This window comes from Giraffa tippelskirchi, chromosome 2 (genome assembly GCF_054371585.1).
Source record: "Giraffa tippelskirchi isolate mGirTip1 chromosome 2, T2T-mGirTip1v1.2.pri, whole genome shotgun sequence".
Lineage (NCBI taxonomy): Eukaryota > Metazoa > Chordata > Mammalia > Artiodactyla > Giraffidae > Giraffa > Giraffa tippelskirchi.
Genome location: NC_137276.1, coordinates 72,702,910 through 72,718,713, shown reverse-complemented (window position 1 = coordinate 72,718,713; position 15,804 = coordinate 72,702,910). Strand labels below are relative to the sequence as shown.

The following is a 15,804-nucleotide window of genomic DNA, read 5'->3' as shown; positions in this document are numbered from 1 at the left end:
TAGAGTCAATGCTGTGTGTTTGCAGAGTCAGTGCTGTGTGTGCGGAGTCAGTGTTGTGTGTGTGTGCAGTCAGTGTTAATGTGTGTTTGCAGAGTCAGTGCTATGTGTGCGGAGTCAGTGTTGTGTGTGTGTGCAGTCAGTGTTAATGTGTGTGTGCAGTACTGTTGTGTATGTGTCGAGTCATTGCTGTGTGTTTGCAGAGTCAGTGTTGTGTGTGTGTGTGCAGTCAGTGCTGTGTGTGTTCAGTCAGTGCTGTGCCGTGTGTGCAGAGTCAGTGCTGTGCCGTGTGTGCAGAGTCAGTGCTGTGTGTGTGTGCAGTCAGTGTTGGGTGTGTGTGCAATCAGTGTTGTGTGTGTGTGCAGAATCAGTGCTGTGCCATGTGTGCAGTCAGTGCTGTGTGTGTGTGCAGAGTCAGTGCTGTGCTGTGTGTGCAGAGTCAGTGTTGTGTGTGTGTGCAGTCAGTGTTGCGTGTGTGCAATCATTGTTGTGTGTGTGCAGAGTCAGTGCTGTGCTGTGTGTGCAGTCAGTGCTGTGTGTGTGTGTACAGAGTCAGTGCTGTGCCATGTGTACAGAGTCAGTGCTGTGCCGTGTGTGCAGTCAGTGCTGTGTGTGTGCAGAGTCAGTGTTGTGTGTGTGTGCAGTCAGTGTTGCGTGTGTGTGCAATCAGTGTTGTGTGTGTGCAGAGTCAGTGCTGTGCTGTGTGTGCAGTCAGTGCTGTGTGTGTGTGTACAGAGTCAGTGCTGTGCCATGTGTGCAGTCAGTGCTGTGTGTGTGCAGAGTCAGTGTTGTGTGTGTGTGTAGTCAGTGTTGTGTGTGTGCAGAGTCAGTGCTGTGCTGTGTGCAGATAGGCTGTACAATTTATACTTGGGTAGCAGCTCAACAGATTCATAGTAGAATAGTAGTAGGTGTTTGGAGAATCCCAGGGACGGGGGAGCCTAGTGGGCTGCCGTCTATGGGGTCGCACAGAGTCGGACGCGACTGAAGCGACTTAGCAGCAGCAGGTGTTATTAAAAAGTAATAGATTCTTCAGATATTCTTAATTCCTTTTCCTCACCATTTACTTATTATTTACTTTAAATATTAGCCATATATCATGATTGAAGGAAGGAGCCTTAACCACATGGTTAGATTTTCTGAGATGAGTATTCTCTCCTGACATTTCTGTCATGGTTGGCACTTGTTCCTGTTGTGCCTGTGGAGCGAATTCATTACCATGCAAACAGATTAAAAACCACCACCACAATATTGTCATTATCCTCCAATTAAATTAATTTTTTTTAAAAAAGTTTTTTTCTTTTAAAGACTCAGATTTTAAAATGACATTGGGTAAATCTTTTAAATGGCAGTGTGACTCTTGTTGAGTTCTCTGCTTTTTGGGAACTCAGTGTCCTTGGGTGTCTTCTGTCATGTTATAGTTTCAGGATTCTACAAAGGGAAGGTATTCCATTTGGGTTAAGCATAGTTTTGTGAAACTTTCATTTGTTAAGAAACTGAATGTAAAGCAGATGGTAGTTCATACAGGGAGACATATGTATGCAGAGGGAATGGGAGAGATGTCTAGGGAAGTTTATCCACACTATCACAGTAAGAAATAGAATGTCTCAACAGACTTAAACATGAAGAAAAGGAAAAGAAATGGTCTGTATGCAGTTATACAGACTTAATATAGGAGTAAAAGAAAGTTGAGGGAAAAAAATTTAATATGGGTGGAGCAAAGGCTGTATAACCAACTCTGTTTTCTGATGGAGAGGGGAACACCCAGTTAGTCTGTCTTAAAGACTGTGATAGAACCTGGCAGACAACAATTCCAAGTCATGAACTTAGAAAATCATTAAAACATTTGGATTAAGAGTAGACAGAAAGCAGTGCCTGTAGTGTCAGCAAAAAGGCAAGAAGGAGCTTAACGTGTGAGAGATGCCAAAAAGTTTATAGTGAGGAAGAGATAAAAAGTGAGGATTAATTGGACACAACCTGTTACTAATACTACTTGTTATTTTTACTGTTGCTAATAATACTTGTTATTTATACTCCATCTTGTTCCAGACAAACTATAAAAGGGCTTACAGAAGAATACAACAAAATATAAAATCCATAGAAAGATAAAATGGGGAAGGGCTGGGAGTATAGTTCACAAATGCATCATGAATTCTTGAAGGGAAACATGGCTCTGTGCTTTCCAGCAGTTAGCTCACTTTCATAAATTTCATAATACTGCCTGCAACTGCTTTATTATAAATGTCAGTGAGTTTTTGGACTTTTAACTACCAAATTCATAGTAGGCTGATGATATAACTTAGAATTAATTCAATTAAATGGTTTTGTAGAAGGCCAGAATGATAGTCTAGGTATTCATGTAGGTAAAAAGTAATTGATTGTCAATAACTTGATATTTCTGTGAGCATAATAGGATTTTGATAGGTTTTTATATAATTTTAATCTTCCCTAATTCTGTTTTTCTGATTATGTTATCTTTACTTCCTTAACTGTGAAAGCTACAGTGATTTAAAAGAACCAGCTCCTCCAGGTGAAGTATGGGATATCTCCATTTGATTAACACTGATCCCCTTTTTGGGGAAGTTAAGAATCCTTTTTTTAAAAATCCTTTTTAGGAATAGGATAACTGTGTAGCAGAATTGCTTCTAAGACCAGTTCTCTTTGTCATAGGAAGAGTACTAAAACTCTTACTTGGATCTTTTAATAACAAAATGATGACATATATTAATGTGCCTTTTTTTTTTTTTTAAACCAGCATATCTTTCTGAAGCCATGAAGCTAACACAGTCTGAGCAGGTAAGACACTTTTCATATTTCCAACAAGGGTTAGAAAGGTTTTCTTGTGGAGATTTGAATTGTGTATAAAATAAAGTTCTTGAAGGGAGATGAGTTCTTGAAGGGAAACGTGGCTCCTCCCAAAACACTGCAGTCAAAAATACATAAAATGGGGAAGAGATTAGTTTTTCAGAAAGGAAATTAAAACTAAATGAATTGACATATGCATACTATTATATATAAAATAGATAATCAACAAAGACCTACTTCACAGCACAGGGACCTCTACTCAATACTCTATAATGACCTGTATGGGAAAAGAATCTAGAAGAGTAGATATATGTATATTTGTAACTGATTCACTTTACTGTACACCTGAGACTAATGCAACTTTGTAAATCGGCTATACTCCAATATAAAATAAAAATTTAAACTACTGCTGATGGCATGCAGAAACTGCTTGTCTTTTTTTTCCTAGGGTTTTCTCATAGACCTTAGGTTGCCATGTGTGTCCTTTAGAGACCCCTCTTAATCCTTTTCTGATATTTAGCTCACAGTAAGCAAGCCGGCCCAGCCAAGGGGAAACCAATTGGCCTTTCCTTTGCTTGTCAAAGATAATTTAAATCCAAACCTGTCTTTTCCTGAATTCCTAAGCGGTTCTGGAACTTTTTAAGTTTTATTTCACCAGTGGCTTTACATTGTCTTCTGTGTTTGGGGAGAGCCTGCCTAGGGTTTTAAAATGCCTTTATACAAAGCTAAATCTTCAACCAAAGGTGATTTCTTGATAATAAAAGTGGCAGATACCTAGGAGTTACTTGGTAAATCTTTAATTGACTTAAGGAGATCTGAAGGGATCTCAGTGACAGGGGAAAAAATACCAATTCTGTAGAAGTTGTTTTCCATTCTGTGTACTTCCTTTTGACGGTCCAGAACTGCTTGTGTTAACCATGTAATATAGATATACATTGAACCCTTGTTGATAGAAAGACTTTAAGTAGTTGTAGAATAGAATTCCAAACAGGAAATTTTCTGATTTTAAGCTGAGTACAAATAGCATTGCAGAGGGCTGAGGCACATTCAAAAAAGGTATGATTCAGTGTGTTGATTTGGAATTGGAATAGGACTTACTCTGACTTCTTGAACAGTGTTTTGTTTATGAATAAAGATGGTGGCTTACCTAGAAATACTATTTATTATTTTGGAAAATGTTTGGCGTTCTATGGAATTGCAAACATAGTATAAATTTAAAAAATTGAAGTGATACTGGCTTATTCAGAAAGGAAGATACTAGAATAGCATTTACTGGATATTACTAAAGAGACTTTAAAAAAATGTTAAATTATACCTTTCTTTCTGTGTAATAGGCTCACTTATCACTAGAACTGCAAAGGGATAGCCACATGAAACAGCTCCTCCTCATCCAGGAGAGATGGAAGAGGGCAAAGCGGGAGGAGAGACTGAAAGCCCAGCAGAGCGCAGACAAGGATGCAGCTGCCCAACTTCAGGCATCTCACAGACCCTCCGCTGAGGATGCAGACGGCCAGAGCCCCCTGCTCTCTCAGAAGTATAGCCCTTCCACAGAGAAACACTTGCCTGAAATTCAGGGGGTCTTTGACAGGGATCCAGACACACTACTGTTTTTACTTCAGCAGAAGAGGGAGCCAGCAGAGCCATGCATTGGAAGCAAAGCCCCAAAAGATGATAAAACAATTATAGAGGAGCAGGCCACCAAAATCGCAGATTTGAAGAGGCATGTGGAATTCCTCGTGGCTGAGAATGAAAGATTACGGAGAGAGAATAAACAGCTAAAGGCTGAAAAGGCCAGACTTCTAAAAGGCCCGATAGAAAAGGAGCTTGATGTAGATGCTGATTTTGTAGAAAAGTCAGAGTTATGGAGCTTGCCACCACATTCAGAAACTGCAACAGCCTCTTCAACCTGGCAGAAGTTTGCCTCAAACACTGGGAAAGCCAAGGATATTCCAATACCCAATCTTCCTCCCTTGGATTTCCCATCTCCAGAACTTCCCCTCATGGAGCTCTCTGAGGATATTCTGAAAGGATTTATGAATAATTAAAATGGAAGGCCATAGAAGAGGTAAAGAGAGGAAATAATACGGTAATACAGATAATCCAGCAAAAATAAAAAAGGGAAAACCACATGTAAGGGTAGTCCCAGAGATGCTGCACCAGGTATACTGCAGAGAAGAGGCATTGACAGGACTTGGAAACAGTCACTGTGAAACATGTCGCGTGTCTGATTTACTGACTCAAGTTAATGATTCCAGACTTGGCAGATACTAAACTGTTGGAGGTTCACTTTCTCCTGATACAAACCAAATGGCTACCTGGAATAATTTTTTTCAAGCAACAATTATTTTTCTTATCTTCAGGGTTAAAATGTACAAAAGTATGTTATGTGTAATTAATCTATAATGCCATAAATGATAATGCAAAACCTAAATAATATGGTTGCCTGAGGGGCTACCTTGTATTTGAAACATGCTTTCTATCATGCATTGACGGTATGCATCTTGTTATGCACATTTCCTTTGTCTAATAAGGTGTGTAAGACACCTTTCTAGAAGAAACTGTGTGCCACACTTTGCACTACTCGTAACATAATGATAACCTCAAGACTATCAGGAGAAATATTTAAATTTCCATTTTATGAAGAAAGGAACCAAATTATTAGTTATGCTTTTTTTTTTAATTACCAGTTTACATAATTAATCAGGGTGCATTTTAAGTTCTAACTTTTTTTGTTTATTGTGTAATGCATCATTTGAAAATATCAAGGAAATATCCTTTTGTTTTTAATGATGCATGAGTGGAAGTAATGCTAGTCGGCAGTATTTGATTGTAATAAATCAATAAAGTAATTGTATTTTACACGTTTGTTAAAAGCAAGTTTTGTTCAGCTTCTGTGTTGGAAATTTTGAACATGAATTTGAAGACATTCTGTCAAACAATTACTTTGATACGTTAGAGATTTTCTGTATGTTTTGTAGTCAGCTACCTCTACAACTATGGTGGAAGCGAACAAGGAAGTTGCTGAGGCCTCTATGTACCCAGCCTTTGTGGGCTGGCAGACAGGGACAGTGTTCAGGCTGGAGGCAGCCATGCCCCAGTTCAGAGCAGAGGTAGCGAAGCACTACTTGGATCCTCTCCTCTCTACAGAGTCCAGTGATGTTCAGGAGTGGGAAGAAGAGGAAGGTGTAAGTGAAAACATGAGGGTATAAGCCACTGGGTGTGTTTAAAGCATACACTTGGTTTATCTTGGGAGAGAGGCAAAAATATGGATGAACAGTGTCTCCTGAGGGAATGGGGACAACTGGGCTGAGGGGATGGGGTTGGGCTCACATGTCTAGTGACGAAACCAGCAGAAGGACAATAAGATGAAGTGACCGTGCAGAAGTCCCTTTTTTCCTGTGTCTCATCTTGGTGCAGATGAAACCAAAAATAAACTTAGCTTCTTAAAATAAGATAAGAGTTCTATTCTCTGTTGATTGTCCATCTCAGTGTTGTAGTATCCTAGACTAAGAATACTTTCCTTGTCTAACCTTCCTTATAAAACTTGAGATTTAAAAGATTGTGCCAATAATAATACTGTTAGTAGCCTATTTTACTTTTAAAAACGAGATGTTATGTTTTGACATGAACACTTCGTAAGACACCTTCCCTTTCTTCCTCTACCATCTCCCTTCCCCCTGCTCCATTACTTTCAGCAGTTTGACATGTATTCTGCAGGACCCTGTTCTAGGCATTTCCACTAACATACATGTTAAATAGACTAACTTTACTTTTGCATTGTCTTTGAAGCATTTATTCACACTTTTTAGTACTCCTGTTTAATCTTGTTTTTAGGTTTTATATTTGAGTCTGTCAGTAGGATGTATTGGGTTGGCCAAAAGGTTTATTCGGTTTTTTCCATAAGCTGGTTCTGGTAGCACTTAGTTGTCTTTAACATCACTCAAAACAGTTTTGTTAGATTGTATTGTGACAACTGTACATCAATGTGCATTTAAAAAAAGTTATCAAAATTGGTGAATTTTTGTGTAGCAATTTTAATATTGAGAATGGAAGAAAATATTTTCGACATATTATGCTTTATTATTTCAAGAGAGGTAAAAATGCAACTGAAATGCAAGAAAAGATTTGTGCAGTGTATGGAGAAGGTGTTCTGACTGATGGAATGTGTCAAAAGAGGTTTGTCAAGTTGGCGATTCTCGCTGAACGATGCTCCACAGTCGGGTAGACCAGTTGAAGTTGATAGTGATCAAATCGAGACATTGAGAACAATCACCGTTATACCATGCAGGAGATAACCAACATATTTCAAAATATCCAACTCAACTTTGAAAATCAGTTGCACCAGTTTGATTTTGTTATTCCCTTTGATGTTTGAGTTCTACATAAGCAAAAAAAAACCTTGATCGTACTTCTGCACATGATTCTCTACTTAAATGTAATGAAAACATTCATTTTTAGAACGGAAATGGGCAATGTGACAGGTGATGAAAAGTGGATACTGTACCATGAGGTAGAACAGAAGAGATCTTGGGGCAAGCGAAATGAACCACCACCAACCAGACAATTCAGGCCAGTCTTCATCTGAAGAAGGTGGTGATGTAGATATGGTGGGATTGGAAGAGAGTCCTCTATTATGAGCTCCTCTGGAAAACCAAACAATTCCCAACAAGCATACTGCTCCCAGTTAGACCAAGGGAAAGTAACAGTAGACAAATAGTGTCTGGAATTAGTCAACAGACAGTGCATCATCTGCCATCGGGATAGTGCAAGATCACATTTCTTTGATGATCAGGCAAAACTGGGACAGCTTGACTGGGAAGTTCTGATTCATCCGCTGTACTCACCAGACATTGCACCTTCGGATTTTCACGTATTTGGGTCTTTACAAAATTCTCTTAATGGAAAAAAATGTCAATTCCCTGGAAGACTGTTAAGGTACCTGGAACGGTTTGCTTTGCTTAAAAGGATAAAATTTTGGGAAGATGGGATTATGAAGTTGCCTGCAAATTGGCAGAAGGTAGTGGAGCAAAATGGTGATTAACATTGTTCAATAAAGTTCTTGGTGAAAACGAAAAATGTGTCTTTTATTTTTACTTAAAAATTGAAGGAATTTTTTGGCCAACCCAGTATGTACCTTTTGACCAGATGACTTAGTATGTTTGCAGCAACCTAACAGTGTCTCCATGGAGTGAGTGAAAGTCGCTCAGTGGTGTCTCTCTGCTACCCCATGGACTTTACAGTCCATGGAATTCTCCAGGCCAGAATACTGGAATGGGTAGCCTTTCCCTTCGCCAGGGGATCTTCCCAACCCAGGAATCGAAGCAGGGTCTCCTGCATTGCAGGCAGATTCTTTACCGAGTTATCAGAGTGGGTGCTTAAAACACTTCCACAAGGCTCGTGCCTCATCTCCTAGCTGGGGTTTGTAGGTGCTCTCTCCTCTCTGTGTAGCTTAAGGCCCTGAAAGGGATTTAAGGAAAGCTTTCTTCCACTAAATGAAACTGAATTATGCATGTACTGGAAGTGGAGTAGACTCTTGTCCTTCCTTACTCAGTGGTGGCCTCTTGCTTTTGAACCCAGATAACTACCTGGACATTAGAAAGCAGTCCTAAGTTCTTACTCTCAGCTTTTCACAGAATGTCAACAAAAACATTTCTTTCAGAAAATTAGTATGTAGTAATAGTATAACGTCATGGTAACCACAGGTAAGTCCATACTGAATTCAGAAACCATGCTTACGAGGAAATAAGATACTTTCAAAATCATTCTTGAAGACATTGTCTATCCCTAGTGTTTTAACACAAGGTTATTGAAATAATGAAAATATTTTCTCTCTAGATAAGTTAATTCAAAACATTAAACACTATCTTTCTGCTTTTAACACTATAGATACTTTTTAAAAAATTGTAGTTGGTTTCTACAGTATTAGTTTTAGGTGTGTACATAGTGATTTGTTATTTTTAATAAATTTTACTCCATTTAAAATATCAGCTGTATTCCCTGTTCATTATATTCTTGCAGCTTATTTTATTCATAGTACTTTGTGCCTCTTAACCCCTTATCCCAGTCTTGGCCCTCCCCACTTCCGTGTCCCCAGTGGTAACCAGTAAGTAGTTTCTTTTCTATTACCTATGAGTCTGTTTTTGTTGTATTTAATCATCTTTTAAGGTGATAACATACAGGATTTGTCTTTCTGATGTATTTCACTAAGCATAATACCCTACTGGTCCATCCGTGTTAATGCAAATGGAAGAATTTTTATTCTTATGGCCAAGTAATACTACATTTTACAGCCATACTGACAGGTGTGGGGTCATATCTCATTGTGGTTTTGATTTGCATTTCTCTGACTAACAATGTTGAGCATCTTTTCATGTGTCTGTTGGCCATCTGTCTTCTTTGGAAAAATGTCTTTTTAAATTTACTGTCTGCATTTAATTAATGAACTGTTTATATAGTTCAGGCAATAACCTGTATTAGTCGTAACACAAGTATTTTCTCCTGTTTAGTAGGTTGTCTTTTTGTGTCCGTGGTTTCCTTTGTTGGACAAGAACTTTTAAGTTTAGTTTGGTCTTACTTATTTATTTTTGCCTTTGTTTCCTTTTCCTGAGGAGACAGATTTAAAAAAAAAAAAAGTTGTGATTTATATTGAAGAGTGTTCTGGCTGCTTTCTTCTAAAAGTTTTATGGTTTCTGGTCTTAACATAAGGTCTTTTATCCCTTTTGAGTTTACTTTTATGTTAGGGGATGTTCTAATTTCATTCGTTTACATGTAATTGTCCAGTTTTCCCAGCAGCACTTATTGAAGAGCTTGTCTTTTCTCCATTGTGTATTCTCACTCCTTCGTTGTAGATTAGTTGGCCGTATGTGTATGAGGTGGTTTTGGGGCTATTTTTTGGCACTGATCTGTTTTTGTGCAGAACTCTGCTATTTCAATTACTGTAGTTTTGTAGTATAGTTCAGAAGTCAGGGAGCATACCTTTGGCTTTGTTCTTTTTTCTTGAGATTGCTTTGGCTGGAACACTTTTTTATGTGATGTTAAAATTTTTAGGATCTTCAAGACCTATTGTCTAAAAGAAATTGAGGCCCTGAAGGTAGGTAGGAGTTATGTAAACTTGTATACCAGATTGGCAGCAGAGCCAAGAGAAGAGAGGTATAGACTAGCAGTCCTGCGCTAGTTTTCCTGGGCCACACACGGGTTGTCTTAATTTTCTTACCGTGGCCCAGGGGCCTGGTCATTCAGGTTTCTCACAGGCGCATACTCTCCCACTGCACCCCAGCCACTGTTTCCCCAGCTACTTTTCCCCAAGAAGTTGGAGACCACCTGTTGAAAGCTGAGCTCATCCCTAAAATCACTTGTAGAAATTGTAATGTCCGTTTTCTGTGGTTTCCTTTTTCATCTTTGAGGAGCTGTGATTGAAGTTTTGTTGTTTTAAAGGTGAACAAATACCAGAGTAAGGCAGTCCGCTACAGGGCGTATTTACAACCTATTTGAAAAGACGTGACCTGTGATAATAATAGTAACAGCTATTATTTACTGAATCATTCTAGACAGTGATCTTTATCATGTTTTGTCGTAATTCTATTGTAGCCTAATTGAAGATCTCTGTCAGAATGAGTGGCAAGACTGTCTCAGGATTTGCCTATCTTGTCCCAGCTGGAAGCCTGTTCTAAGTCACCGCTGACCAACGGTGCCATCTAGTGAATAGTGAGAAACTTTGATTCTTGTTCCTTTGGAGTTTGTGGTGGGTTGCAGATGAACACGAAATCATTATTTGGTGTCTAGTAAATCATTCTGTCAGAGTGGTTTTGTATTTATGAATAAGCAAAAGAAGTTAAAGGGGTGCAATATGAATACCACTGTCTACTAGTACTATAAAATTATAAGTATTGCTTTCATGAAAGTAGTGATGTGGTCAGAAGATGGGGAAATGGCTTCCTCGGTGAAGAACAAAGGCATACCGTAAGAAATGGGGAGGAGGAACTGAGTAATCTTGGTCAGAATGAGGTCATGGCAAGACACATGAGGAAATATTGGGCAGCTCATACGGATTGTCCTTGCACATTTCCTAGGAGTGAGGGGGCCAGGGTCAGTTCCTGGTCTTGAGGAATGGAAAATACTTGGGTTATGTTTTCAAGGCTAGGATTTGCTCAGTAGTCAAAAGGGTCCTGGTAAGCTGGGGCCCGTTTTTATGGTCCTTTGTGTGGTAGACATTAAATTGGGGGGAAAAAGGGGGTAGTGTTTTCTCAGTGTGGCAGCAGGATGAGATGTGGAGGACTCAAGATACAAATGAGATTGTCTTGAAGGCTAACAAGTCCAGGGAGAAGGATACAGTACAGTTTAGATACTTAATGACCTCATCAGGGGTTTCCAGAGGTAAATGACAGTTTTGAGAAAGAGGTTAGGAAAGGGAGGCTGTAGAGGTCTGAGGAGCCAAATGACTTTCAGGCCTCTCTTCCTGGAAGTTGATTCTCCAAATAAGTTTTGGTACTGAGGATATTACAAAGTCCCAGGGCCTCCGTTGCTACCAACAAGGTTTTATTGGCTTCAGATCATATTATTTCCCTGTTCTTGTGAGAAAATGCCTGTGTTTGGGGAAGGGCCCAGGCATTTGAAACATGCTAATCACTGCTGCATTCTTTAGTTTCTTTAGTTTCAGGGTGAATAAAAACTAAAAGTTGTGTGGAGGCAGTAACAGGATCACAGACCAACTTTATTTAAATTACCAATACTTTTTGAGTCTTCTGGTAAATTCTAGAAGGACATTTGCTTTGGTCTTTCAGGTTGAATACAGTACTTGAATTTTTAAAAATTTTAAGACATAGACTCATTTGGCGCAAAACTGGCAAAAGAATGAATAGGATTACAGTTCAAGACAGGGACTTGGACTTTGGTGTAATTTTTCAGCCCAGGTTAACAATAGCATTGCCTATCCATGGTTGTATTCAGTTGCTCAGTTGTGTCTCTTTGTTACCCTTTGGACTATAGCCCACCAGGCTCCTCTGTTCATGGGGATTCTCCAGGCAAGAAAACTAGAGTGGGTTGCCATGCCCTCCAGGGGATTAGGAATTGAACCAGTCTTCTGCATCGCAGGAAGAATCTTTGCCCGCTGAGCCATCAGGGAACATAGCTCAGTAATAGTAAAATATAGTAAACAGTAAATCTATTTGTGGGATTATAAAGGTACTAGAAATATTTAGGATTACATACTGTTTGTTTTTTCCCAACTAACATAATACCAGCTTTTATGTAACACTTGATCAATGGCTCTGTAAAGCAGAATAATACAAACAAAAGACTTGTGGGAAGTAAACCAATAGTGGTCATCCCTTTTTACCCTCAGTCCTTTATACTGGTTGGCACTCGAGTATCTTGATAAATCTGGAAAACGCAGATAATGCAAATTTTTAATTTCTGTGGTTTTAAAAAGCGAGTAATTTCTGGATGACTTAGTGTTCATCCCTGTCTTACCTTTTAATAAACCCTTTTCCCCAGAGTTTAGACAGTAATGGAACTGCTAATTGGTTGAAAAGATGTGAATGGAATGCCAAGACCAAAATGCGGACTCCTTAACTCAAGTGCCATACGTGAAAGTGGAGTACGGTAGGTCCTATGTAGTGCCTCAGAGATCCACTAACCAGGATGGATCCCTGACTCTACATTGTAATTTCTGGAGCTTGTACATTTGTTTTTAGAACTCATAACCATATGTCACCAGGCTCAATTTAAGTGGGCTTACCATTCCAACTTTAATTTCTCCTTAGTGAGGGTGTGTGACAGGGTGACCACGTCACATGATAACCAATTAACAGATGTTTCAACTTTTTAAATGTTAGTCCTAGAATTTGTTTCTGAAATTCTATAGCTTCACTGGATTTTGAAAGCTTTGATTCAAATAATCTTTTGTTGTACAGACACTTCAGCTGTTTCAAAAATGCACATTTATCCAAGCATGATTAATATATAGGGAACAATCTGAACACAATGTTTGCTTAAGTGGGAATTCTGACTGCAGGAAAAACTATACTGAAGCGTGTGGCACCTGAACTATCACCGTGGTATTGAGCCACACCCGTCTACATCTGACACTAAAACGTTTCCTCTCGTTTCAGATAACCTCCTTCTACCACGTGACAGTATCTCCATCACAAGCTGCAACCCTTGTGATGCCCACTTCCAAAGCAAGCCTCTGGTCAAGGTAAGGTGCCACACTTGCAGTGTTAATCTATTTCTCAAACATTTAGCACATGTAAAACCAGTACTGCCTTTTAAAAATGTATAGTTCTGATAAAGGTTGTGAATGTTATGCCCACATTCTATTCCCCCCTCCTTTAAGCCTCATGGTTTTTATGCGACTTTTTGCACGGTGCTATGATTTTTAGGAATTGGCTATAATGGGATTCTGTCTCCTTTAGTAAAAGGTTATAAGGTGGAAAGGTTGTAGGCTGGCTTTTTCCCTTTCTATCTGGAAAAAGTTTGCTAACTAAAGTTTTGTTCAACATTTGTTTCTGAAATAATGTTATATTAGAAAATTTTGGTGAAAAGTTCCCATATATGCCACATATGGTTTCTTAGGCTGGCTAAAGTCTTAGCTGATTAAGAAAAGCACCTCAAGCGATCAGTGTCTCCAGGTGTTTGACAGGAAAATAATTTGTACTCTAACCACAGAACAGGGGAGAAGAGACTACACTGCCTTGCCTGTGACACACCCTGGAAGTGTCTATTGAGCTCTGTCCTCCATGGGGATTTGTGATACTCACCTTTTAAAACAGCAGTCCTAGAAGCAGCTCCAACCTCTCTGCTCCTTTAGAAGATGAGTTTACTGATTTTGTAAGTCATTGCTGAAAGTATGTTTGATGTCTCAGACAGCTAATGTGTCTAGGGAAAGGGGCTAGAAGGCAAATTAGTATGTCCCCGACTTTCATTGCCAGGCTTGATCAGGTTCAGCTTTTGTGTAGGGGTTGTAGTATGGTTTGCAAGTGGCTCAAGCAACGGCAAGAGAAGCAAAAACCTTTTGGAAGAAACTCACCAAAGACTGGGCTCCCGGCTGACTTTAGGGGGCCAGCAGAATAGTCTACTCCAGAATTAGTATCTTGGGCTTAAAATTAATTTCACATCTAAATTAAATCTGATGGAATATATGAAAACATTAAGCAAAAGATACCATTTAAGGAGTTGAGGCACTTTTTGAAAAATGGTATTATTAAAATATAATAAACTTAACAAAAGCTGTAGTCATCAGCCCCTTGATCCCCATCTTTAAACCACTGGCCCTGTAGTTATCCATACCATTAACCCCTGTGCCAGGTAGAGTATTAATGTGAAATATAACTGCTCACATCCTGGCTGAAACTTGCCTGGAGCAGAGGGTGACACAGCCTAAAATGGTGGACATGAGTAACAGAATAAAAACTAGCAACTTATCTACAAGGTCATAACTTAGGCTATTGTTTTTTTCATTTTAAATGATGTGCTTTCGGCTAAGAAAAGGTCATTCCTTCAACATCCTGCAGGTGTCAGTGGAGGGCTGCATTTTTCCAATAAAACTCAAAAGGTTAGGATTATGAGCTTCAAGCAACCCAACTAACTGATAATAGTAGTCAGCTATTAAAGCCAAGACTCCAAATTAATGCAGCTACCAAAGTCGCATAATAAGTAACAGAACTCATATTTAATCCAGGTTGAGTAACTTCAGGCTCTTCCCTGCCTGCCTCCTCGTCTCCTCATACCTCAACCGTATATTAGCAAGTATCTCTGCAGTGAAAAAAACTTACTTGAAATTGTATGAAAATATAATCTCATAATTATGACTTCTAAAACTTATGAGTTCCTCTGTGAAATAAATTTGTTCACAAATAACACGTTGGAGTTTTCTGTATTCATCAGCTAGGCCACAGGACAAGAAACTCGAGGCACTTACCTGTGATGGCCTAAAAAAAGCTTACAAGAGGGCAGTGTTCCGGGGGAGGACACTGTACAAGAAAATGCTGGTAAGTCGCCTTGATGATGATGAAGCACCCAGAATCCACACAGCAAAAGGGAGAACGCTTACACTAGCCCAGTTTTGATAAAGTCCTTTTAATGGAAAATGTAAAACCCCTCTCAACTTTACAAAGCCATATGTAACACTTGCACTTTAACAAATAAAAGCAAGCCAATGTTTTAAAAAAATACATCATTAAATGTATATATGTATATATTTACATAGCATATTAAGTTTAATATTTAGCTTTAAAAGTTCACATAAATTTTACCAAAATGAGACAATTTTAAATAAATTACACCTTTTGAAAATGTTTAATTGTACAGTCAATAGCTTCAACAAAATATTGAAGTGTCTGTAGTATCTACTTTATATACTTTATATTTTACAAATTTTACAATTATTTGGCAGTAATTTTCTGATTATGACATGTATGCTGTGCGATTCAGCAATTTCCCAGATGCAGGCAATAGCTGGTGTTTGTGTCCTATTCTCACAGTAACTGTCTCAATGTAGTGAAAAATATCAGTTATTTTAGTAAACTGTACAAGGTCACATTTACACTTGATCAACAATATAGCATAGAATTTTGTATTTTTTTTCCAAAAATAAATACATCATTTTAAATCTGGCATTTTCACAAACATCATATACACTATAATACAAAAACAGCTACGATTGCTGCTTTTAAAATTTAGCTTGTTTTAATATTGAATCACAGGAGCTGTGACTTACGCTATACTGCTGTGGTGTCAGTAACAAGTAATTACTACACAGAGAATTTCTTGGCACTGATGGTTTTATGAAACTTAAGTCAGTGTACATACATATCATTGTCTAAGAGTAAGTAATTCCAGTTCAATGGTCTAAAAACATTAAACTGGACCACATCTAATTTTCTTCCATAGCCTCTACTTCATCTTCATGTATCTTCAAAGCTCTCACCATTTCCTTGACTGCATGATACAAGATATTTTTAACCTGAAAGAGATGTTGTATTTCTAATCACTTCAGCAGGAGATAAA

The 15,804-nt window shown here is 38.6% G+C and overlaps 2 protein-coding genes across 25 annotated transcripts in view; one reads left to right on the top strand and one right to left on the bottom strand.

The window, feature by feature from the left end:
• The window catches only part of NRBF2 (nuclear receptor binding factor 2), a 248,653-nt gene extending 233,598 nt beyond the window's left edge, over positions 1 to 15,055 (top strand). For 10 of the 13 annotated variants that reach the window (XM_081568982.1, XM_081568980.1, XM_081568979.1 and 7 more), the window contains 2 exons: positions 2,750 to 2,790; positions 4,134 to 7,875. In XM_081568982.1, the coding sequence (XP_081425108.1) occupies positions 2,767 to 2,790; positions 4,134 to 4,844 (735 nt within the window). In that variant the 5' untranslated portion in view covers positions 2,750 to 2,766 and the 3' untranslated portion in view covers positions 4,845 to 7,875. Of the gene's footprint in view, positions 1 to 2,749; positions 2,791 to 4,133; positions 7,876 to 12,908 lie in introns of those variants that run through there. The other 3 variants (XR_014076522.1, XR_014076521.1, XM_081568976.1) reach the window with 3 other exon arrangements.
• The window catches only part of JMJD1C (jumonji domain containing 1C), a 296,047-nt gene continuing 295,101 nt past the window's right edge, over positions 14,859 to 15,804 (bottom strand). For all 12 annotated transcript variants that reach the window (XM_081568966.1, XM_081568963.1, XM_081568969.1 and 9 more), the window contains one exon: positions 14,859 to 15,760. In XM_081568966.1, coding sequence (XP_081425092.1) covers positions 15,671 to 15,760 — 90 coding nt within the window. In that variant the 3' untranslated portion in view covers positions 14,859 to 15,670. The remainder of the gene's footprint in view (positions 15,761 to 15,804) is intronic.